We start from the raw sequence: 26,200 nt of genomic DNA on the forward strand, positions 1-26,200 counted from the left end.
CCTCTGTTGTTAACTGTTTGAAAGAGAGAGTATTTTGTTGCAGTTATTAAAACTTTTTGTTGTAGTAAGGACTTCTAAAGGCAGAATCTTCCTCTGACTGGAGAAAGAAGAGAATTATTTTCTTGCAAGAAAAACAATTGTTTTGGAAATATGCATGCCTGAAAGAGGGGCTGGATTTACATGGCTTTTAAATAAATAGCTTATTTTCTTTTCAAATTATCTTCATCTTACAAATATCAAATCTGGTGTGGTTATCTTGTTTGTTGAAGACTCAGTGAAAGTTTAAATATCCCTTTGGAACTTTTTCTGCCTCTTAATTAAACAAAGAAAGAAGTTTTGTCTTAAACAAGACATCCTTTCTCCAAAAATGTTCCGTAAGCATTAGTTTTAAATAGGTGTTAACAAAACCAAACAGTTGTAAATAGTCTGACTAAAAATCTCTTCCTCTCTGAATTATTCAGTTTTTCAGCCTCTTGAGAGGGGGAGAATCATTCCATTAGTTCTGTAGTTGTCATAGAGACAAGACCTGAACTTGCACATTTTTTTTAAATAAAGCTGAACTAAAACTTATTCATGCTGCCTTTATAAATCATAAAAAAGCATGTAGACATCCCTTTCTCACTGTATCTCATATTTTTTTCGATCATCTTTGAATTAAGAGAAGTAAATATTTAAGTAGATCACTTGTATATATTCCCAGTTGGAATTAGAATAACCAAGTAGGAAAACAGTCATGTAGTAGTAGTAAGACCCCTTAAAAGTGTTTTTTTTTTTTTTTAAAAAAAAAAAAGGAAACCCCCCTTGTTTTCCCACAACCCGAATGATTTAACTCTTTTGATCTGTCAGTGGATGTTTGTAACCTACCACAGATTACTGCTGTCCCACAGAAACAATAGAAGTTAGACTGTTTAGTGGTAAGAAATCCTTTGCAGCCTCCAAAGGACGTCACAATATGCTCAAGACTGCATTGAAAAATGTGAATCATTCTTTGTCTTAGCTCCCAGGGGTAAGATCTCAAAGTGGCACACTTGCTTTGTGGATTAATAGCAATATTCTAATGTTGTCTATCTAAATCTCTATTAACATTGATATAGACCTGTGACTACTTTAATAGAGTGGAGGAGTTTTGGAGTAATAAGCTCAGAATCTCTGAGAGAGATATGAGCTGCATAAAACTTCTTTTCTATCAGTATTCTTTATTTCCTGAATAGATGGGAGGTTTTTTTTTTTTGATAGCATTTGATTATTAGAAGAAGAGGTACAACAGTCTTTAAGGAAGGAAAGTTGTTATTCTGAGTTAGAGCAACTTGTAAAACTCTTCAAATAAATTCTCTCATCCTAGAAATATGGAAGTGTGTTTATGTTGTATTTCGGAAGTGTTTTCCTATTCTTAATGAGTCTGCTTGTTTTGAATACAGTTGATCATATTAATCTGTCTGCAAGGTAGGAGCCTAGCATTTGTTTCATAAAGGATTACCTACAGCTGTATGTAGTCAAGCTTATGGTAATACAAAATTTCATCTGTTTTGTTGTTGGCTATGGTTCTTGTATAGAAAAACACAACTGGGAAAGGAGCTGCAGGGGGGACTGGCCTAATGAGTGATTGGCCATACTGCTTTCAGAGCTCTCTACAGAAAAGGCAAGCCCTCTATCGCTATGAGTTTCCAAACATGTTATCTCATGAGTGAGAGAATTTTGTTTGCTTAAGTGAGCAGTATAAGGATTTTTGCTGTCTTATATTTTAGTTTTAATTAAAATTGAATTGCCATTTTTGTATCATGAAAAAATAGTTTTCACTAGAACTTCAAGAAATGCTAGCTAGCTAGCTGAAATACCAGTTAAATGTCTTCTGCCTCAAGAGCTGCTTTGAGAACATTCTGCAGTTGGTGTAATTGTTTTCTAAGATGAGACTCTAAGGAGTATATCTTATTTTAATTTCTACTATTAATCAAAGCTTCCCCAGAATTCATGTTCCTTGAAAAATAGTAGCTCCATGGTTTTTGGCACTGAAAATTCCTGTGTCCCTTCTACTCATCATTCATTTAAGAAAAAAAAAAAAAAAGTCTCCGGGACCTCAGTGGAGCAAATTAGTAGAACTATTATGGTCTGTCATGACAACTTCTTTACTGTTTTACCCTTTACAAGCTTTGGAGTCTGCCAAGCTGGTAATCTATTAAGAAGCCCCTAAGTAGGCTTTGAATTGAGACTGCAATGGCTCGGAAGATAACTGTTTTTAAGTAGGCAATAATCTGGCTTTCTTCTAAAGCCCTCATGAATGATGGCCTCAAAAAGTGACGTAGCCTGTCTCTCTGGAATTAAATGAGAACTAAAATAATCAATGCCATCTGGTTTTCGTGCATTTGGAGTTATTTATTGTTTTCAGGACAAACTAATGCCATTGGTTAACTTACCTATTTCTGGCATATGCTTCCCTCACAACCTTCTTAAATTTGTGTGGGAGTGAAAGACAGAGGAGAGGTGGGAGAGGTGGCAGTTCTGTGAGTTGTAACTATTACTATACTTGCATTGATTAAGTGACTGATGTGAAAGACCTAATTTCTGCCATTATGGCTGAGTTTTATAATGCAATATGGGATTGTATTATGTAATATGGGAGTCTAAAGCTAAATAAATCCAGATTTTTGAACTGCAAGGAGGTTTCCTTGTTTTAAGACTCTGTGCTATTTTCATGGAGATAGATGTTTTGTAGCCTAATCATAAGCATATTTGACAGAAAAAACTGTGCATGCTCTGTTTCTGCGCCTCATAAATGCAGAAATAATCAAGTTGTCTTTGCATTCTGCAGAAAAGAGGAGAGAAAGGGGGAGGAAAAGATCTGTAGGGTCAGAATTTTGTCAGCACCTGAAACCTAGCATTGTGATGAAGCCCACTGCATTCTCTCCCTGTTAATAAACACAGGCCTGTTCTATAAAATATAATAAATATTTAGTCAATGTTTAATCCATTTACTGCTCTGCACTGGTTCCGGCCAGACCTTAAATGAAACAAATTTAAGGACACTACATTCTTCCAAATTTCATTAGAAGCAGAACAGTGAAATTAGGTAATGTTTACTGTCAGCCACTTGCTGCATTTAAGGTGATGTTTATTCAAAAGTTGCACTGTAATCTAACGGCATGACGCTAGGTTCAGTAATTAGACATGGAAATTTGTCCTATTTTTGCACTGAAGATTTTGTCAGACAAAAGCTGATGTCTGTTAGCATGCTGTAAAAATGTGTATAAATTCTGTAGCGTGTACGTAATTCTTCTCACTGAAATTTGTGCTGTTAATTTAAATAACAAAGCCACTGATGTAGAGTAAATGAGTTGAGCAGAAGGTCAGATGTTAAATTAAAAGCTACTGATGACTATATGAATAGGAGTTCAATTAAAGCAACGAGACTGGTGCACATCAAAGTTTCTTATTACTGGACAATTCATATTTTCTCATGTAGAATGCAAAGACTTACTGTGTTCTAGCAGTACACTGTAAGTAGTGCCTGGAGAATCAAGGTCGCCTACAGTGTGATATTTACTCTTGCTGCATTTTCATGGCCATGCATATTACAGGTTGAGGGATTCTGCCTGTGCTTTAGTAATGGAAAGGCTTACATTTTATAAATCAAAGTATTTGCAGGTGTAGAAGCCACTTAGGTTGAACAAACATGACTATTATCAATATGATTTGTGTAATTACTTTGCTTAAATGCAAAGATGTAAGGAACATTGTGACTGTTTGAGTTGTTGGTGCCAGTTGGTCACTATGGAGCTGACTGACTTCTCCGTATGTTGAGGAAGGAGTCATCTTTGGGAGGACCACTAACTGCTTGGAGTGCAGTCAAAAATCTACCAGAACAGGTTTATCCAGATCAATGTGTCCTTATGCACATCCTCAGCTTGCTAGCTGTATAAGCCTGGTTTTTACTGCCTGTTGCCACTGCCCATCTGACAGAAGAATGGCTAAGCAAGTGTTGAACAAAACTTTCGTTAAAAACCCCACACGTTTTCCCTCGTGAATGTTTTTGAATTCTCTTTAGTTGCCTTCAAAAAGGTGTGGTGTCTGCTTGTAAGCATCAATTAAATGAAGCTAATTATCTGCTCCTGGTTTCCATTGTTCTTAATACTCTGTAATTTTCTAATGAGGCTTTCTTACCCTTGGTATTCATTCGCTGCATGTTGGTTTACTTTCTAGTGCAAAACCCACAAAAGGGAGCACTTCAGAAAATACATTTAGCCATTAAGTTTCTGACATTCTAACACTCCAAATACCTTTTGCCTCTTGAATGCTTCACATTTGTAAGAATTGCAGCATGTATTTCTCCCAAGTGAGACTTTTCAAAAATCTAACGTCACTGTTTATAGGTGGTAACTAATGGATGTTATATGAACTGTTTTGGTGTAAAAAGTAAAAGGTGTATGAAGAAGAAAATGAAAATGTACTGAGTAATACTGTTCTTTGTAAGCCTGAGTGATGATATTGGGCAGCAAAAATTATACAGCATGTTGTGGGACGCTTCCATGCTATTGTTGAAAAACAGACAGAGTGGGTATTCTTAATTGTCATGGTTAAACTGTGAATTCCTTCAACATGAATTTGTGTTTTTTACAGGAATTTTAAGTTGATATAAACATTTCTGATGTAGAGAAAATTTGAGAGATGCAAACGTTTTTTGAGGTTTATAACCATTTCATTGTATAGGAGGAAAAGCACTAGATACTGCATACATGCAGTCTGTTTGCAGGTTGCATATAGTGGCTTGTGGCACGTACACCCCACTGAACGGAAAGATATGATGGAAGCTAATAAACTTAGTACTTTTATGTCCAGAGAAAACCATTGCTTTTCAGAATAAACAGAACATGGATAACCTCAGTAAAAAAATGTGAGAAGCCTACTTTGTGTTTTTAACTATTTTCCAGAAATAACTATAACTCTCATTTTGAAATACACATTTTTCATTAATGGCTATTGCGGTCTATCCTTGCTGTTGCTTAACACTTACAGGAGAGAGGCTCCTTTGCCTTCACTAGGGTTCTCCCACTCATCTCTGCAAGTTGCGTGAAGATAAAAACGTCATATCTTCCACTTCACCTTAGCCTGCCAGTACGTCAGGAGGTACCAGTGTGTTGCTTGCTCTTCATGGAAGAGTGATCAGAAGCTGAGACTCTAGAGCAGTGGTGTTCTGCAAGGAAGAGGAGATAGCCATTCCAAATTGGTACTTCTCTTGGTCTAGGTTTGCCATGCTGGCCTTCCCTCTTCCTTCTGCTGGTTGGACTGCCATATATCAAGTCCGACTGCTACAGTAGGATCTTTTTAACTGATTATTTGTCAAGTGAACTACATTCTAAATGATCATGACTGATACTTGAATCCAATTCACATTATGCTGTGTGGGTCCTGGAATCGGTTTTGACTAAATTTAGGCTTCCAAAGACTTGCTGGTACTGGGATTAGAGGAAGGTTTAAAGTTACTGAAGAGCAGGCAGATTTTATTTGTAAATTAAATTCCCTGTGATACAAAGCTTCAGGAAACAACAGCCAGAAGTTCTCACAGCCCAAACTTGTTCTTCAATGAAATATATGTAGTAATTCAACATCTTTCAGGGAGTGGTACAATGCATACTTTTCTTTTTAACTGTAAGCCTCAGAGTTTACAGTTTCATCACCAGACTTTCTCTTTCTTCTCTAAATACTGCTGCCAGGTTTTCAGCAGTATTATTTAGCCTCATGACATCAAAATTGATTAAGACAGATACACTGCTGCCAATGCTGTCTTTTAAGTATTGGGAAAGGCTGGAGTGTCTCTGTTTTTGGGGAAATGCTACTGGTGAACTAAACCAGGGGGAACTCTTAAGATGTATGATTGACCTGTGGCAACCCCTGCTGGGATCGGCCTCTTCATTGAGTTTTCCTAGGGTTTTTTTGGTTGGGGTTGGAGGGTTTTAATTTTGTGAATGCTTTGCTACTGCATTTACTTGGCTGTGTACTTGTTTAGGTATCAATTATAAATAACTGTCAATTTATTGCAGTACTTCCTTGATAACTTTTCACATACTCGCATGAAAGCTTTCCTTGACAAGGATTTGATCAGAAATAAAGCTCTAGTTTAACTAGACTGCCTGTCATGTCAGTGACATGTAAATGTACACGTGAACTTAAAAATATCTATTATTCCAATACTGAAATGTGTACTTAATTCTTCAAATGAATGCAAAGAAATAAGCATAATGTTTAAAACTGAGTTTGCAACTGATTACACTATTAATATGCATTCACTCTGTTTTTTGGTTTGCAATTGCAGGAACTAACATTCTTCTTCCTGCTTCTCTCCCCCCAACCTCCCAGCCCTATTCCCTGCTGAGCATGGTTTTCTTAACCATCAAATGAAGAAACAAAAAGACGACTGTTTAAGTCAGACTACTTTGAATGAAGTCTATTCAAGATCTAGGCTCAATGTTTTATCTTGAGTACTATTGTTTAACTGAAAACACATTTGTACACTTGCAGATGTAATGGTGTTTAGTAAAGTGCACAGATTTAAAGAACATTGTGTTTTAAAAGTAGCTGAAGTACAGATTTGCAGACTCAGTCATTTGATTCCCTGGGGTGCTGTTTGTAGTACCATGTAGTTTCATTTGTGTGATTTTGCAAAGTTTTTGTAGAACTACATTAATCCTTCTTCTCTAGATGCTTCATTGTAATTCCTTTAAGAGTTGAAAAGTGACTTTGAAAATATTTATTAATCACTCCAAGAAAGAAATCGAGAAGCTCTCGGATTAAACAGTGTCTTGTTTCATGACCATTTTTAGCTTGGCATAATTATTTTGAGTGGAAATTAGTTAGTCTTGAATATACATGCCTGCGTGTGCATGCTCCTAGGTCTGTTCCTGAAGTTCATAATTTAAGAATCTGTGAAAATTGTGTATTTTGTAGGGCTCTAGCTGACATGAACAATGATGGGAGGATGGATCAGTTGGAGTTTTCAATAGCTATGAAACTTATCAAATTAAAACTACAAGGTTATCAACTCCCATCTGCACTGCCTCCTGTCATGAAGCAGCCACCTATTGCTCTGCCTAGTGCACCAGGATTTGGTAAGCTCTTTGTTTTCCTCGTTAGCTTGTATTAAAACAACCTAAGTTGAATTTGATTGTTTTGCAGTTTCTAAAATAAACTTTTGGGAAAAAGTACTTCTAAAAGTACGTGGACTCAAAACCAAATGCTTCCACATGTGTGCACATGCTCCAAAAAAACCCTCAATGATCTTTTAGCACCCAACCATATTGAATAACATAAGTTGAGGTCCTATTTGCTTCAGGTCTTATACTGCACCCCATGTGTTCCAGACGAAAGTGTTTGCAGGGAAAAAAGATGGATCAGGTAGCAGGGCTAGTGCATTCTAAAGTGATGGAGTTTTTATTTAAACTGTTGTTATTTATCTCTATTTTTCATTAAAGGATCTCCAGCTTTGGCAAGATTAGCTATGTTTTTCTTGACTTTTTACAAATCATGGTAGTAATGCACTGCTCTGCTTTTATTTTATGAACAGTGCTGCACTGGTATTAGCTAGAACAACTGCTGATTCAGTTCTTATGGTTAGTACTGCCAAGGTCACCATCATTTCAAGGAAAAGAGTAGGGAAAATGGGATAGTGAGAGGAAAATAACAAAATGAAGCTGAGCCTCATGTTTGACACCTTGATGTTCTGCTGTATTCTATAGTAAGAGGTTCTTTACCTTTCTGTTTTAGTCATTGCTGTGACTCAAGTTGATTGGTGCCTGAGAATCATTGCTGTCCTTAAGAAAAAGGAATAGTGCATTTTATGAACTGCGTGCATCCAAGTTGCTTAATCAGTTGTTGCTTCCACAAGTTTTACAAACGTTTTTTTCTTGACTGTAAGAAATCAGTGAAATCAAGCAGAACAAATACTGTTTTAAGTGAGAAAAGGCATAAGAAAGTCACCCCCCCAAGAAATCCAGCAAAATCTGTGATTTTCTTTTTTCTCATTCAGTGTAGACTTGATCTCAGCTGTTTGCACACAGCCTCATTCTTCCCATTGGCATGACTGGAACTCCTTAACCTCCCTGTTATCCATGCAACTGTGCTTACACCTAAAATACCTCATTACTGTGCTTTACCCTATTAGCTTTGCACTGTTTCATCTTGACAATAGGCTGCAAGCAGTTACCCTGAAGCTTGTTCTTTTCAGCCCCGGCTAAATGTAGGCTTTGGGTTCATTTCTCACTGGAAGTTGACAGTGCTGCTCTTCATTTAGTTCAAGCCACACAATTCTTTTCTTCAGCAAATGCTAATAGACTTTTTTGGTCAGTGTTGCATCCAATGTGGTCTTATATGCATACATTATAGAGTGGTATGTTGTTCCCTCTGCATTGTTTTATGTTCCCCTGCCATGCTAATGGTGCAGCGGACTGTAAAGAGTTCTTTCAAGGGGTGTGTGGAAGTTTCCATTTCAATTTGCGCTTTAATTCTGCATTTACTGCTGGGTTGCAGGCTGCAGTTAAATTGTTATATCGTATTAGGAGTCTCTAAATTAGAAAAAAATTCTCCTTTTCTTGCCCATAGGTATTGGGGGCATTGCCAGCATGCCATCTCTTACAACTGTTGCCCCAGTGCCAATGGCATCTATTCCAGTAGTAGGAATGTCTCCACCATTAGTATCTTCTGTTCCTGCAGCAGCAGTACCTCCCCTGGCTAATGGAGCTCCTGCTGTTATACAGCCTCTGCCTGCTTTTGCTCATCCTGGTATGCTACATACTGAGACTCTGTTTACTCTCTTGCTGTTAACAAACTATTTTGCCATTTTCTTTGGATCCAGAGAACAGTAGACATGAAATTAGCCATTCTAACTTTAAAGAATGACTTTGGTAAGGACTGTACTTTGGTTTAGCCCAACTTGTATAAAAGTTAAAAGAAGAAACATGGACATACCGTACTGTAACAGTCAGTCATGTTGAGCAAAATATTAACCCTGTTATAACATTAGTGTGATAAATCTAGCTTGCCAATAAACTGTTGCCTAGAAATTGGTCCTCTCCTGTCTGTTTTATAACGATTGAAGTGCTGCTATTTGTTGGGATTACTTTTAAAATACTGAAATACATATGATTTCTAACATTAATCACAGTGTAATTTGATATCAACAGAGTTTGCATAGAACTGGAAAAGTAAAAAGACATGAGGGAAGTTCCTGTGTGTTTTCACCTATTTTGTTAGACACTGTTATCTTAATATTTTTAAAACAGATAGCATCAAAAGAACCGTAACGTTTATATTTGATGTTAGGAACTAAATGAATGTCAGTGAAATTCTACAGTTTAAAATGCTAATACTAATAAATACATGTATTCTCTTATTTACAGCCACATTGCCAAAGAGTTCTTCCTTTAGTAGATCTGGTCCAGGATCGCAGCTAAATGCAAAACTGCAAAAGGCGCAATCGTTTGATGTGGCTAGGTAAGTTGATATGGAATGAGTGTATGTGTGTATCTGGTTCCCCAGAGTTAGAAAAACTACTTCTCTTTTGCAAAGTTGTTTTCTGAAATAATATTTACTTGCAGAAATCAATTCCTGCTGAGATACTACTTCAGGATTTCATAGGATGTTGTGGTTTTACAAAGAATGCTCCATGAGTAGTGAATCATTGAAATATAATAATTAACTATTACAGTATGTGTTGACAGTATTTTCAGACTCTTGAAAACTTAATTTTTAGAAAAGCATTTGCTACTCTAAACATAATCTGCATTGTGTAATACTGCAGAGACACTCCTCCTGTTAGCGTGAAAACATAACAAGTAATATTCTTTAATATTAGCAACTCTAGGATTATTTTTAAAAGCAAAATATTTAATAGTTCTCATATTTTAAATGCACTTCACATATCTGTTTCTTATATATTCTTCAAGTTCTGCATGAAAAATCACCTGAAAGGCTTTTAGATTATTTCAAGGACTAGGAAAATGTATGGTCAGGCAAAACGTATTTTACTATGGTCTGAAGAAATGTATCTAACAAAATAAAACTTCATTAGAGGAGGTAAGGTAGTAATTTCCCAAAGTCTTTATAAATCAAAACTTTCTCACAGTTCTATGCTACAGCTTTTTTTGCAAGAAGCAAATGGGTTAGGACATTTAATTATCTATTTTTATTTTCATTTTTTTTCTGTAGGTATTTCTTGTGCTCTGGTATTAGATAAGCGACACTACTGATTATTGGCAAATAGAATTAAAAATCTTTCAGAACAAACAATTCTTGTTCTCTTTGAAATCTAGTACTGTCAGGAACATAGTAGTGATGCTCTGATATAATTTTGAGAGGTACAAGAAGTTATCTGCTTTGTCTATAACAGCAATTCTAGCATTTATAATGAATGAAGTTCAGGGAACTTCAGCTGAAATGGTTTCTAGATGTTCCATAAGAGGGCTGTCATTGTTTTGGGGTTAACTATATCTGAATCTTGCTGGTCACTTTTATTGCCAACAGAGGCCTGAACCTCAGGTGAGATGACTTCTTTTCTGAGGTGAAATTGCATGGTTCTCTGAATCTGCTTGGGCCAGGGTTGGAGCTTCCTTAGCTCAATTGCAGTTACTTCAGTAACTCTGAAACACCTGCCAGCACTGAAGGGGACATTCCTTCACAGACTGCTGCTAATGCAGAGTGATGAACTGGTGTGTGTCTTCAAGTTTTATTTTGGAGAAAACAGATAGCAAGGTAGTTGACTTGCAGAGTTTATGGAAAGGGAGGAAGAAGAGCTAAATCCATTAAACTGAAATGTAAAGTTGAAGTATGTGTATATATATTTTTTTTTTTTTTTTTTTCCCCTGGCTGAGAATTATTTTGAATTTTGAGAAGGGTGAAATTCAAAATTCCACTTGTGGTGCTTTTGTCACTCTGCTGAGTCACCAGTAGTGAACTCTTGGCATACGTGGTGTTTTGCATACAGGAGTCAACTGTTTTGTCCTCCAGCATTTTTTCTTCCAAAACTACCATTTGAGTATCCATGAAGGAGAGTTTCGTTACTTAATGTACAGTAACGTTACTTCACAGATCAAGGTACATACATATGTAAGACAAAAGTAGACTTAATGTGTGGAAACTCCAATTCTGGCAAAACTGGTGAGGGAGGAATTCACATGGATAAAAATTAAATAGTTAGCTGCGTTTTTCTTTCTAAGTTTCAGTACTTATTTTCATTATTAAAGATGCAGCTTGGTTTTGCTTTTCTCCCATGGAAGAGTATTATTAAAGCACAATATTTTGGAAATGGAATATAGAAATAGAGGTATTGGCTGGTTTGGGTCTTGTCATGTGAGAACAGGATATGAGGTCAATTAGTAGACTATTCATATAATCCTTCGCAGCTCAACTTTGAAAGATCTTACCATGCTATCTGCTCAGTGGACCAGGGAAAAGGGATTTGGTGGTTTTGGTTCCTTTTTTTTTTTTTTTTTTAACTGTAATTTAGTATGCTGTTACAAATGCTCATTTAATCTGGCTGCCTTTCCCCCTCCCCCAACCTTAATAAAAAAGGGCAAAGTTTGAATGTGCCTAAAGACAGAAAAACTGTACTCATTGTTTTTCAGTATGAAGACTTGTCAGTCTTCAAGCATGGGAAATTATAGGTACAAATAACAGCACTCAACCTATTACGTGAATGAATTAGAACTGGGAATATTACATTTGAGTTGAGTTCCATTATGAGAAACTTCTATTGCGTTCAAGTGTAGCTTTTTCACACTTTTTTCTATGTTTTCAGCATATTTTACATTTGTTTTCCTTAATCAGCTTATGAATTATTAGGGTAAGACAGCCAGTTAAAGACAGGGTAAAATGAGATATTACTTCCACTGACTGTGTTAAGGCGTTTCCTATTATATGTTTAGGTAAAAGCTTTTAACTCCTCTGAACTGTTTAGGTTACTTAATTCCCTGCTAGTAAAGAAAAATGCAAAACTTTTAGGCCTGTCATTCAACTGTACCAAAAAACATCTTCTAAGACACTGAATTATGATAAATGTTTTCAAACAAGAAGTCAAAGCTGTTGTGGTTTCAGGAATAGAAGGCAATATTTGTGAAAAGAGCCATTTCAGGCATAAAACTTGATCTCTGTGGAGCACTTCATACTGTTGGACCTGTTAGCTTCATGTGATTAAATTTAAAATTATATTCCCCCCCTTTTTCTAATTCTAGCGTGCCTCCTGTGGCAGAGTGGGCTGTACCTCAGTCATCAAGATTGAAGTACAGGCAGCTGTTCAATAGCCATGATAAAACAATGAGTGGGCACTTAACAGGTATTGAAGCAGTTTTTGTTGTCTACTTTTTTCGAACTGTAGAAGGCCAGTTATAATAGCATTTAGCATGCTATTTGGATAAGAGACTCATCTCTTTCTGCTGTCATCATCAATATTTTTCTGTTCAAATCTCCCAGCTGCTTAATGATCTTGTTTAGGAGCAAATATTTACTGTAGCTGGGATCATTTTATCATCTTCTTTCCTTCATTTTCTGCAAAACAGGTTGGCACTGGGAAATGATTCTTGGAAAGGGTACAGTGGGTTATGTGAAAACTTGTGCAGCCATTTACAGTGTTCAGTTCATCCACTGATGAGGGTGCCTGTCCGGTTTCAGAAAGAAACTAGAATGGTACACTAGCTTAGGTTTACTAGTTCTGGGAGCATCTCTTTGCATTTCATAGCTTTTTTTTTTTGCCCTTTTTTTTTTTTTTTTATCTGAGTGACTGTTGTGGAGAAGGGAAGGGTTATGTATTTTTTAATATTTTCCTTTTGGGGGCCAGGAGGGGAGGCTTGGGATAGCAGTATGTATAGCCTGTTCATGCTGATAACATCTCTTCAGTGTTACCTATTCAGAACTAAGCTGTGCTTGTGCAGTAGCTACTTGGTAATGCAAGAAAAGGAGAAAGTTGCTTATTTGTTTCTTAATGCTTGTTTCACTTTGTTAGGTCCACAAGCAAGAACTATTCTTATGCAGTCAAGTTTACCCCAGGCTCAGCTGGCTACAATATGGTAAAAATAAATCTGTCAATTTCTACCAAACTGGAAACTTTATTTAATCCTCTATACTGTATACTGTGGAGTTTTTCTCCCTTTTCAGTCTCCCTCCACTGATAAATCATTATATGTTGCTCTTTTTAATGTATAACTTTATAAAGCAAAACCTGCACTGCTAAGCTTATATTAATATTACTTCACAAAAGTAAAATAGAGTATCTTTAACACTATGCACATAGATGTTTTGTAAGTTGGGTTTCAATTATGGGGTTTTTAGGCAGACCAAATGTTCAGCCTCCTGTGTCTTCCACATCCCTGGCCGTATGCGATACAGCACCAGTGAAAATGATACATTTGCACAGGTAGTACAAAACAAAGCTTAATCCAGAACCATACTTTCTTTGGGGTTTGTCTGCCTTTTGTGCAAGTTTCTAAGGGCTTATTTCCAAGGGACTGGAGTTACAAACATTTAAAAGAATGGATTTTAAAAGGATTTGTCTTGGCTTCTATTTTTCCTTTCAACTCCTTGTTTGCTGAAGTTTACTGTGTTCTTATTGTCACATGGATTAGCCGCTCTCCTCCCTCATGCTTTGGAAGGTCATGCTTTCCTATGTACTGTGTAATGTTTTTACTTTATTACTTGGGTAGTACTTGGTCATTGTTGATTTATGGTTATCTTTGGTGACTTCTCAAATGGCCTTCATGCTGCTGCTGTATATTTTTAATTTCCAGTTGCCCTCTACAAGTTATTTCTAATTAACTTCTATGCTTTATGAGTCTTTGCTTGAAAACAATTGTCAACTCACTAACACATCTGACTTCTGTGTGAGGATGTCAACTGTGTTGTCACTCTAACATGGCAGTTCAATGGCACTTGCTTTCTTTGCTAAGCACTGATGTTTTTGTTAGATCTCAAAAAGCACTCTCTCCTTCTCTGTTTTCTAACAAAGCTACTATAAGGAAAAAAAAAAAAACCAACCCAGTCATCCAGCGGATGATTAGCTAAAAAATACTCTGCTTGTTGCCAGCACTTAAGTAGGTTGTGTGGGCAGGGGAATGTTGTCAGCGTACTCCAGGAGTTTTAAACATAACTCTTAATTTTTGACATTCAAAACTGCCAAGTCTATTGAGATAAGGAATGGATTTTACAGCTTTTGTCGTCCTAAGTATTGCTCCCTTCCCTGATAGTTCCTCTCTGGCAGTGGAACCGCTGGGGCAAGATTTGTCAGTCTGTATTGAAGGTGGATTCACTAACTTATAGATACACAAAGTGACGTACTGATGTGCAGGGTGTCAGCTGTTCTGTAGCAGTTGTTTTGGTATTTCCATAACAAAGATGTGGACCCAGACTGTTAGGATAGCTGATCAATTATATCCTTGCATGCTAGATTTTCATTCTACCGGCTTGTTTTTGTGCCCCAGCTGAGGACTTCAGTAACACAAGCATGGATCAAATGGGGCTGTAATTGTCTTCCGAATTTAAATCCCATAAACAAAGTCTTGTACCTTGAGACATCAAAAGAACGTACCAGTTGCTTACCTTTGATTTTCACAGTATCAAGGGAGATTTTCCTGCATGATTAGAGTGCAGCATGCTAGAGAAACAGAGGTGGTGTTTAGGCTGTTAAATTTTGTCCAATGCCACCTCAATATGAGTAAAAGCATTTTGTGCATCTGTTGGAGCATTGGTTTTTGGCCATCCAGAGACGTTACTCCGTAATTTTTATTATGTGCATAACGCTAAAATGTCTTTGTGCAACACTAAAATGTTCTTGTGCTTGTCAGGACTAGAATGTTAATGGCTTTGATTTTAATGCGAACGGGTGCTCTGGAATGTGAGATATGAGCCTCCAGGGAAAAAGGAGACCAAACCAAAAAGTTCTACCAAACATCTGAGCTGATTCTTTTCTAAACGATACTGTGTAGTGGATGTTCACAAGGTGTTCAGGAAAACTCCATTGATTAACTTTACTTATATAGCATATGGTAGCAGCACTCAAAGAGTAAGTGAAGTAGAAGCCGTGGCTATAAGGATGGTTTCAAGGCAGACATGCAGGAGAAATTTGGGAAACAGTGAAGCATTTGGGTTTTGCTTTTTTTTTTGTTTTGAAGAAACAAAGTAGTGTAAAAAAAAGAAAAAAGTGAAAAATTGAATTAATTTGCAACTGAACACGTTAAAACTATGCTTTTTAACAGTGATTTTTAATATTTAAGAATTTACTTACTTTGTGCCTTTCCTTTAAAAAGGAATCTTTCTGATATCGATCAAGATGGAAAACTTACAGCCGAAGAGTTTATTCTGGCTATGCACTTAATTGATGTAGCTATGTCTGGTCAGCCGCTGCCACCTGTACTGCCTCCAGAGTATATTCCACCTTCGTTTAGGTAACTGGTTATAATTCTGGAATCTCACTCCTAAATTTTTATTTCATTTGGGAAAGCTGTCCTGTGAGTGTAAAGTACAAGAGATTGAAAAGTAACCCCTCTCCTTTTTGTACTGCATCTATGGCACAGCGTGCCTTCTCGTTGGGAAATGCTTATCTAGCTTTTTGGTTTTATTGCAAGTACTGAATGCTGGAAGTAGCAAAAATTCCTTGTAAGAATACAGTTTTGGTCATTGTTTTATGCTAGCATACCTTCCAAAACTTACTCAGCCTGGCCATATAAATTTAAAGTGTTATAGTTCAAGCTTATACTTCTGTAGAGCAAATGGGATGTACTGGAATTCAGAACGTGCTATGAATTTACACTGTAGCAAATTCAGATGTCTGAATCTGTATTTGTGAATAGTAGTGGTGAGTCATTACTTCTGTTTCTCTGTTTCACTCTTTTGTGGAGAAATGGGTGGGAAGATGGTAACAACAATGGAAAGAAGTGTTTGCATACAATCATAGCTTCATGTTCTTTAAGTATCCTCCTGAACATTGCAATTCGTGGGGTCTTGTTAGCTTGACTATAGTGAGCTCTTCCTCTGTCTTTGCAACTTTTGCTATAGTTTAAGTCGACATTTCCCCAACTTCAGGCTGGTCACAAGTAAGGTATCTTGGGAACAGGGTTGAACACATCTGTAAGTTGTATGTGAACTTTGAATTAGGTTTCTCGGGTCACCAGCGTGTGCTGTTGGGACTCTGGAGGATACCGTTATCTTAATGGCAATGGCTGAGTAAAATCCTCTGAGCAACAGTGAGGGAACATTAAATATCATTAAACATTACATCACTGCATTTAATTTATGATTTCATCATTAAATCATAAAGAAATTTGGCAGGCATAGGTTCTTTTAAGCAACTTGGAATTATCGTTTTATTGACAGAAGAGTACGCTCTGGTAGTGGCATATCTGCTGTGAGTTCAGTATCTGTAGACCAAAGGTTACCAGAAGAACCAGCATTAGAAGAAGAACAGCAGCAACTGGAAAAGAAATTACCAGGTGAGCAAGCAAAAATAGAGATATATCGCGTGCTGTTATCTGAGAGATGTTATCATCAGGTTCTATGCTGTGGAGTTATAAAAGCTTATTAAGAAATGTTTTCTTTCCAGATCAGTTTGTGACATGTCAGAGGCATAACCAAGACGTTGCTTGGTCCAGCTGATTCCTGACGGTTGCATGATCCTTTGTGTTAGTGACAGTGGAGTTATGAAAAACATTGAAGCTGCTTATCTCATGCACTGTCAACAGGGGCAGCACTTTGCAGCCCTATTATAGGACTACAATGAAAACTTTTTACTACCTCCATCTTCTGACTTAGGTGGAGTGTAGTTTGGCTTATGTACTCTTTAAAAGATCACAGTATAGGTACACAGGCCTGTTTCATTGCCGTCTGTGTAACAATGTTTTTTTTATACAAGCTGTAGCAGCTCTGCTTTTGGGGGGCGGGGGGGGGAAGAGAAAAAGAAAGGTGGGGGTGGGGGGGAAGGGTAGAAAGCCTCCTAGATGCTAAATGGCTAAATGTTAGGAAACGTCTTAACACTTCTGATCATCCCCTCACTATTCTTGGTACTTTCTTTACTTTTGCTCTGTTTTATTCTAAGATGACCAGAATGTCACACAGTTGAAGATGTAGCAACATGACAGACTTACACAGTACCACAATAATGCTTTTCTGTTTTGTTCTAAATTATTTTTCAGTTTCTTTAATTGATTCCTAACACTGTATTGCCTCTTTGATCACAGCTTAGATCTGAGTTGATGTTTCAGAAGACTTTCCACAGTAATGCCAACATCCTTCCACAAATCTATTAACCATTTTAGAGCTCACAACTGTGTGTGTTTAGTTAGGATTATTTTTATTCCCCATGTGCACTATTCTGTATTCATTAACATTTTAATTTCCTCTGCTTCTTCATTGCCAGATCACTCAGTTTTGTGAGATTCTTCTAAAGCTCTTCACAGTCAGGTTTTTATTTTAATACCATGACTATCTGCCATCATCTCCAGAAGCTGTCTTGTTACTTTTCAATCTCTTCCAGATCATTGTTGCACACTGAACAGCACAATTGCTAGTAGAGATCTTTGAAGGAGGCTACTGAGAATCTTTCTGTCATTGTGAAAGTTGGTAATTTATTTCACCCCTTAATTCTAATCTTCTAACTGTTTCTTAGTTCCCAAGGACCTTCTGTCTCTTTCCATACCAGGTTAGTTCAGGGGATCTGCATGTGAGCAATTCAGATACGGCTCTTGTCTTTGGTTTGTATTTTATAACTAACTGTTGCTGGCAGTCTGCTGGGTAATTCCTGTCTGTAGGAGGATGAGGGAGATAGCAAGGACTGCTGAAGCAGACCTCACTGAGGTCTCACAATGAAACGTTTGGTCACAGGTGAGATGTGACTCTCCTGTATTGGCTCTTTGAGGACTAAGTCTTGTGTCTCTGGAATCAGAGGATTTTGGTATGCAGTTTGTAGTGTCAGGAAGGTCAACGACTGCCTTGGCTTAGTTCATTAGACTTCGAAATCACGCAAATATTCTTCTGTTGACCTGATCTTCTTTTTCAACTTGCTTATTGATACAGTTGGGTCTATTAGACTTGAGAGGCAGCTCTTTTCTGCATTGGTTCTTCCATGATACCATGTTTAGTCATGTATACATGCTAACGCTCTGTCTATTGTAGCCTCTGCTACTTTGCCCAGCGTGGGAGTAGACTGGCTTGTCTGTAGCTTTCAGGATCAAGTATACCGTCTTTTCTTAAAGACTGGTGTTGCACTTGTCATCTTCTAGTCTTACAGCAGTGGCGTTGATTAAAGGACAGATTGCACAGCTAGTAGTTCATTAATTTTGTATTTGAACTATGGATTAGCGTTGTCTGGGTTTGGCAGCCTGTTACTCTTCACTTTTTGGTTTTGTTTTTGTTCTAAAGCCATTTCTGTTTTCAGTTAAAGAGGAACTAGAGTGTATAAGCCTTTTGCTGTATTTGATATATAGATTTTCCATTGTAAAGATCACTTATAATAGTGAATGTCATCTTGCTTCTTCATTGGCTTTGTTAAATCTGGATAGGTGGTGTTTTTTTTTTTTTTCTTTTGAGACATTTGAAAGACTTTTTATTGTTGGCTTTTATAACCTTTTAGAAGCATAGTACCACAAGCCAATGGCTACTTATTTAATGTGCTTGAAGTTGTTCTGTTCTGTTTTCATACTTTGGATATGCTTTGTTTTGTTATCTCTGGTAGCTACCTTGATTTTGTAGAGTAACCATACTAGCTTGTTGGGCAGCCATCTATAGAACATGGTGTTTCTTCTTAGTGGTATGGGTTTTCTGAGCCTTGAACATGGTATCTTAATGTCCATGCTACTTGCAAATGTTTTGCCCTTCTACCTATTCCTTTTAACTGACTTTCTTGACATAATTTTTTTTTTTTTTTCCCCTTCCCCCCCGGCTTTTTGCTTGGTTTCCTAAATCAGTGGGAGTTAGAATCACATTTTTATCAGTCTGTATCTTAATATTCTTTGAACCCAGTGGCTAAACAAACTTGACAGACATCAAAGTGGTTAAATTTTTTTCAAGTTTTATGAAAATTGGTGATTGGCAATAGGAAAGGGGGCCAAACTTAGAAAAAGACAAGAATTCAACTGGTTCAGGAGATGTCGGGCCAACATGACAAACAGTGCATGCAACACTGAAGTAAATATGTGCTATCTCTTGATTTGACTTGCATGCCAAAAATGTACATGTTGGGCATGCGGGGAGAGGAATGTAGAATATGGGGTATAGGAATGGGACATATAGGGTATGAAAAAAACCAGAAGATGAAGTGGAAAGAATAATTTGGAGGAACTGTAAGGGAGGGGCCTAGGAATGTGGAACAGGGGAAGGACAATCCCTGATATGGCAGAAGAATGTCAGGGAACCCGTGCTGGAACTGAGGTCATTCTTTTAAGACAGTAAGTGATGAGGATGTGAATCTGCAGGAATCCAGTCTTCCTGAGTTCAGCTGCTCAAAACCTTAAGCAAACCATTTCTTTTCCTGACAGTAATGAGTCATCTGATGAGAATATCAAGTTTAAATACATTCTGGTCATTTGCATAACGGCTTTTTGATAACATCGTCAGCTGAATTCTTTGCCTAGTAGTAACTGAAGTGTTGGGTTTTGTACTGCTACTATTATCAAATGTATAGAGGAACTCCAGATCCTGTGTCCTCACAGAGGATTAGCTGGTGAATGGTTAGTCTAAATTATACCCACTTGCTGGGCTTTGTGGAGAAACCTAGAAGCCCGAGGAATGGGAACTAAAATTCACACCTTGGTTTCCTAAGGATGTGGGTTTAAGGGGATCTACAATATAAATGCTAATGATAAAACCTAGAGTTACCTGTAGAGCTATATTATCAGTAGTTGAGAGCTGCATCTAGTACTGTTGGAAGGTTGTTTCACTTTGATTCAGCATATATGGATTTTTTTTTTTTAAGTCAGCGGCAGAGTTTAATTCTCTTTTGCCCCATGTTTCCACACATTAAAGTTACATTTGAAGATAAAAAACGGGAGAACTTTGAACGTGGCAATCTAGAACTTGAAAAACGGAGGCAAGCTCTCCTGGAACAGCAACGCAAAGAACAAGAGCGTCTAGCACAGCTGGAACGGGCAGAGCAGGAAAGGAAAGAACGTGAGCGGCAGGAGCAAGAGCGTAAAAGACAACTGGAGCTAGAGAAACAGTTGGAAAAACAACGAGAATTGGAACGGCAGAGAGAAGAGGAAAGGAGGAAAGAAATAGAAAGAAGAGAGGTAACTGGATAAAAGGAAGGTGGTTATGTCACTGGCAGCTGTGTTTGATTAGAACAAAATGTAATGTGTACGCTAAATATTTTGCCATCATTTTTAGTAAGCACACATTTAAAGAATTAACTTAAATTTCTGTGGTTTTGAAGGTAAGGAAAGAGTCTGCTATCTCTTTCTTTATTTTTCATGTGAAATGAATGGATGAGACATTTAGATCTACAACAATGTGCTCCTAACCTCTGACTTCTCTAAAAATAATAATTATTATTTTCTTTGATATAAAGAGATGCTTGAATGAATGAAGGAAAACTTATGGGCATTGGTGGAATTCATGATTTTCCTGTGATGAGTTAATTTGTTAAAAAAACACATACTGATTAACTTAAAAAGCTATTAACATTGCCAAATAATGATGCATTCAGTGCAGTAGCATTTTATTCTTTGCAAAGCTGCAGAATGTCTAATGTTGGAGGTCAGAAAGAGATTTGATGCTATCCTGGAGAGTTCTTGAAGTCTTAATATGAAACAACTTGTTAAATCAGAAAATTGGATCTTGGGAAACTGATTAAAATGGAGCGATATTCTCTTCAGTCGCCTATCTGCTATACGGTGAAGCCCTGTTTCACCAGTGCTTTCAAGTGAGCATTTAAACAATTGAGCAATTTGTGTGCTTAGAGGCACATATTTAGTCCACAATTTAGCAGTGTATTAATGTTTTAATTGCACATTAGAATATGAATATCAGCAGTTAGAATAGTTTCTCAAGATACATCTTTCATAGCTTTATTTATTTATTTATTAACCGCTACAGGCTGCAAAACGGGAACTTGAGAGGCAACGGCAACTTGAGTGGGAGCGTAATCGTCGGCAAGAACTACTAAATCAAAGAAACAAAGAACAAGAGGACATAGTTGTTCTGAAGGCAAAGAAGAAGACCTTAGAATTTGAGCTCGAAGCTCTAGTAAGTGATCGCGTTGCAGATAAAACACACAAGCACAGCAGTGACTGTGATATGGCCATGTTTATTTTCTATAATTTCAATTTTTTAAAATATGGAATAAAAGTACTTTTTAGATCCTGACTTGCGTGACAAACCATTCTGGTAAACAAGAGAGATATTTTTCTTGTTTTTCTAAAGAATGATAAAAAAAATCAGTTGGAGGGAAAGCTTCAGGATATCAGATGTCGGCTGTCTACCCAAAGACAAGAAATTGAAAGTACAAATAAATCTAGAGAACTGAGAATTGCAGAAATCACCCATTTGCAACAGCAGCTACAGGTGAGAAAACAGTCTTTAATTTTGCCCTTAGCCTTGCATTTTGACCTCCTCAACTGCATCAATATCCCAAGCAAACTTGCCACAATATATGATGTGTTGTTCCTTGTACATAAGGGAATTGTTAGATAATTTCTTGTTCTTTTAAATGAATGTTCTTCAGACGTGTAGGACTTGCTTCCTACACTTGAAGGTGTGTCTCTGATTATCACTTCATTGTCCTGGAATCCTGTTGTGGGGAGCAGTAAATAAACTGTTTGGCTGAAGATGTTGAAGGGTTTGGGGGGATGAGGAGAATGAAATTTTACAGCATGTATTTTTGCTGGCAGTGATTGCTGCATGTGTGCTGAAAGAAAGAATTTACTTCAGTGAAGTGGCTTGTTGATGATGCTTTTTTGGTTTTTTAATTATAAAATAATGAACTTTCAAAATTGAAGTTACCAGTTAAACCAGTTAGTTCTTGGTCTAAGCCTGGCATTTTTCTTTCCTACTTCTCTGTCTAGAATTCTCTGTCAAATTAAAGATGGAATTGAGTAGATGTCTGCTTTTAGTGAAAGAATATTCTTTTCAATTTGTAAAGGTTTCTAGATGAGTTGTAGTATTTGATCTAGGGATTTTTCTCTTTATTAAATATTGTATGTTGCTTGAAATTAATTCTTGGCTGGTAATGGGGGCTCTCAGTGCTTTTCTACCACTACAAAGAGAATCTCACACTTGTGTTCTGAGGGCATAGGGGTAATACCTGTCTTACAACCTAATCCTACTGTTCCATTTCAACTTTCTAAGCATAATTAATATAGTACATTCATCTGAACAAAACCAGAACTCAAAAGTTCTTTTTTTTTTTTTGTTTTATGTATGAGTATTTTCTTGACTTCTTTTTTTTTTTTCTTCTTTCTTAAGACATCTTATGTTTCTGTTGAAGTTCTGTGTACACCGTTACACCTTTCACAACACATCTTTCTTTTGGCAGCAGGTTGTTATAAACAGGGTAATTTAGGGATCATTCTTGCACAGTGTTTGTGTCCACTTGATGCAAACAATAGCAAACAAGAAATGCTACTAAGGGACGCTGGTGACATAAGCAAATGCCATCGTTAGGCTTGAAACCACTCTTCTCTCTTTAATGAGATGCTCCTGTATTGGCAACTGAAAATGAAGTCAAACAGCATTGAATTAAGTGTAGAAAAACTGTTACGCTTAGCAGTACTGGCTCAAAGAGACAAAAAACTGACTATGCTTGATAAAATGTGTGAAAAAGCCCCCATTTACCTGAATAAGTTAAAGACTACTGACCTTATGTGCACAGCGAATCTCCACGTAAAAGGAACAACCGCCTGAATTTCCCTCTAACCCTTCCACTCCAAAAGCTTTCCATAGGAATGGTCTAAGGTACTGTAAGCCACTTCAGGAGAAGCTAAGCAGCTACATAGCCATTCGTAGATAAATACTATTTCAACAACCTGAATGGAGTTCATATCCTACTTTCATATGTCATTTCTGTTAACTTGGTAATTTTTCTTCGGTTAGCCTCTGTAGTCAGAAAAGATGAAGTATTTCTTTGCTTTTGTCATAATATAACAGATTAAGAAGGAAAAAATGATATGTTACAGTAAAAAGCTGTAAGTTGTTTATGTTATAGTAAAGACCAATGTGCTACAGTTGGCATAGGGTCCCATTATAACAGACATTGTAAAAAAAGTGAGAAATTATCATTAGTATCAAGAACTTTGAATGAGCTTCCACAGCTGAGTATAATAAATGGAAGGTGCAGAGGGAAGAAAAAAATGTGAAACCAACACTATCTGGAAACAAGTAGTGAGAAAGATGATCTATCTACAAGTAGATGTGGTTAAGTAGCCTATTAAAAAATACTAGATAAACAAGGGGCAGCGTTCTCTGTAAACTCATTAGCGATTTTTTGAATTTTTCATCATATCCTTGGCTGATCATAGATGTGCTTTTGCCTTACCTACAGCTTTTATGCATTGGTTTTACCTACATCACCCTGAAAGGAAAAGTTAAGGAGGGCAGAGGGATTCTTCACCTTTCTAACAGTTTGTGCTACTTATTAGCAAATCACAATGGTCGAAAAGCAGATGTTGGTTTGGTTTTGGTTTTTTTGGTGTTTTTTTTTTTTTTTTTTTGTCTTCAGCCTTTTGACACCACTCTGAAATGTTACTGAAACATCTGGCAAAGCACAATGAATTTTGCACAGTTGTCAACATTTTACTCTTGGTTTGGAATCACTACTATATTTGTAGTGATTTTTAACTGTCTCTGGTCATTGTAATTGGTATTAGATGGTGTGTATGCAGCAGCTTAGTTAATGCCTGTTCACTTTGTAAATTGCTTCCTTCACAATGACTGTGAGAGCGCTTCTGTAATGAAAATCACACTTGCCTTTCTTGGCGGTTGTTTTGTTGGGTTTTTGGTGTCGAGGTGTTGTGGTTTTTGTTTTTTTTTTTTTAGGTTGACAGCAATAGCTGTGGCTTTGTGGTATTACCTTCTCTCAGGTGATCATTGATCTCAACCACTAATATTTCAGTTAGTGTTGCTTGAGGGATTTATCACAATTGTGATCCCAGAAAGAAGCGTCACTACTTAGTAACCAAGGCCAAATATTTTCGGGGGAGAACATAAAAGAGTGGATAACTTTTTCCCGAAAAAAAATAGGGTATTTGAGTTTCTCAAATATCCTGTAAATTTTACTATCTAATTTGTAGAGGAAAGACTAAACCCATAAGTGACTTTTTTAAAAGGAGATTTTGATCCTCTAAACTCTTCAATAGATTAAAAAGTCAATATTATCGGTTATCTTTTGTAGGATATGTCTTCACTTGGAAATATTTTAGTTTTAATACATCTGACACTTGCTATGGAAAGATGAGTTAGTTCAAAGGAGTAATTATTCTTCAACCTATTAATTAGTTTCAGGGTGGAGTTTGATTAAGCTTGTGGAAGAAATTGTGTAACAATTAATCCTGGGTGATGAAAATTTGTGCTAGTTATATGAATCTGTGGTATCTGGTAGAGTGGTATTTCCAGGGATGTTCAGAAGGATCCTGCCTTCCAAACACCTTAACTGTATGTGTTTGAATCATGTTTATACTGTCTGCAGGGCTTCTGCTAGTTACCTGCAGGGATTATTTGCCTCCTTGATGAGCACTTTGGCTCCCAAGTAATTTGGCTTTCCTCTTAAGTACTGGAAGCAGGGTATGTGGCAGAGACTGAAGATGTATAGTGGTATCTCAGTTTCTCATATGCCCTCTTGCTCAGGACATAGGATCAGAAGAGAACTTTCCCTCATTAGATTGACAGGAACTGTTTTTTGATTGCTTTGTTTGCCTTCTACTGCTATACGGGACATTATTCAATTCTTGGAAATTTCTTGTTGCATGAAACATCAGTGTTAGTGATGCCATTAATTTCTTTCATCTCTTTCTTCAGTACAACTAAAGGATGTAGAAAAGCATGCTGTGGATGCTCTTGGAATAGATGCTTATTACATGGTTGTATGTGGTTTCAGGAAACAGAACTTAACCCTTGTGATCCCTTGGCATTCTCTGTCCGTAAATACTTTCCAAACTATTCTGTGTATTAAGATTGAGTAGTCTGGCCTTTAAAAATAAGCAACTAAGGTTAGGATGACATTACACCCTGAAATATTGTCTTAGGTTACTTTTTGTGCTTGAAGAATAATAATTTTTCTGTAAATCCTGTTTCTTTTTGACATCCATTCTGCTATTTGGCTTATCTAAATGGTTCTTGAATTGGAACAATACAATTTTGATATCCTTGTGTCTTGAAAGGTGATTTCCTTTCCTCTTTCTCTTGAGATTTATCCATCAACATATTTAGTTTACTAGACGCCACCTTTCTTGGATTATACTACTTGAAAACTTCATTTCCACGATGCCTGTGTGCAATACTAATTTAATAATACTGTTTATATTTTTCATCCCAAACTACGGCATGGGGCATGCAGGTATTTGGGTGGGAGGGTGTAGTGGAAGGGAAAGTGCAAACACAAAGGACAGTGTTTTGCTGTCAAGAATGGTAGTGGTGGTTGTTGGGAAGGAGGCAGGCCCCCTCAGGCAGATGATTTGGAAAATGCTGCATTATATATTGCTGTTACTTATTTGGTTCTAGGTAGGGAGTAATAGTCCCATGATAGGAGTATCTGGCCTTCATGATATCCTTGAAGGGTTGAGAAAAAAATCTGCTGATGCTATAGGCAATACAGCTGAACAGTGAGGGACACATGTAACTCCTAATAGTCAAATGCATAGTTTATCTTAATTTTGATACTTTGTGAATTTATAAAGTCCTTGACTCTGCTGTGCTAAGTATGTTTTTTGGAACATGAAAGGATTACAATAGTCTGCAGTCGTTGCATAATCATAAGATCTGAGCTGTACACTGCAGAGACCCAGTCAAAGACTGCCATGAGTAAAGTGGGACAACTATGAAGTTGCGTCGGTAGGGTCAACCTTGTGTTCTTGTAACAAAAACTAAAAACTCTTCATGGGACTCACTCTGGTATTAAGTGATTAGGTGACATTTGTTCTTAGGATTGTATTATGTCATTTGCAATCCTTCATGACAAATTAAAATTGTCAGATGGTTGATTCCTCAAAAGCCTGCAATTCAAGACAACTGCTGAAATAAATTACTTAGTTTG

The 26,200-nt window shown here is 37.0% G+C and overlaps 1 protein-coding gene across 3 annotated transcripts in view; it reads left to right on the forward strand.

Annotated features, from left to right (window-relative positions):
- ITSN1 (intersectin 1) overlaps positions 1 to 26,200 on the forward strand; it is a 139,112-nt gene that overhangs the window by 38,933 nt on the left and 73,979 nt on the right. For 2 of the 3 annotated variants that reach the window (XM_087756157.1, XM_087756158.1), the window contains exons 5-14: positions 6,937 to 7,097; positions 8,587 to 8,766; positions 9,384 to 9,477; positions 12,213 to 12,313; positions 12,980 to 13,043; positions 15,276 to 15,413; positions 16,342 to 16,457; positions 19,984 to 20,246; positions 21,052 to 21,201; positions 21,379 to 21,519. In XM_087756157.1, the coding sequence (XP_087612283.1) occupies positions 6,937 to 7,097; positions 8,587 to 8,766; positions 9,384 to 9,477; positions 12,213 to 12,313; positions 12,980 to 13,043; positions 15,276 to 15,413; positions 16,342 to 16,457; positions 19,984 to 20,246; positions 21,052 to 21,201; positions 21,379 to 21,519 (1,408 nt within the window). The remainder of the gene's footprint in view (positions 1 to 6,936; positions 7,098 to 8,586; positions 8,767 to 9,383; positions 9,478 to 12,212; positions 12,314 to 12,979; positions 13,044 to 15,275; positions 15,414 to 16,341; positions 16,458 to 19,983; positions 20,247 to 21,051; positions 21,202 to 21,378; positions 21,520 to 26,200) is intronic. The other variant, XM_087756159.1, reaches the window with a different exon arrangement.

Source organism: Nipponia nippon, unplaced genomic scaffold, assembly GCF_047370975.1.
Source record: "Nipponia nippon isolate SJK-2023a ecotype South Korea unplaced genomic scaffold, ASM4737097v1 scaffold_2, whole genome shotgun sequence".
NCBI lineage: Eukaryota > Metazoa > Chordata > Aves > Pelecaniformes > Threskiornithidae > Nipponia > Nipponia nippon.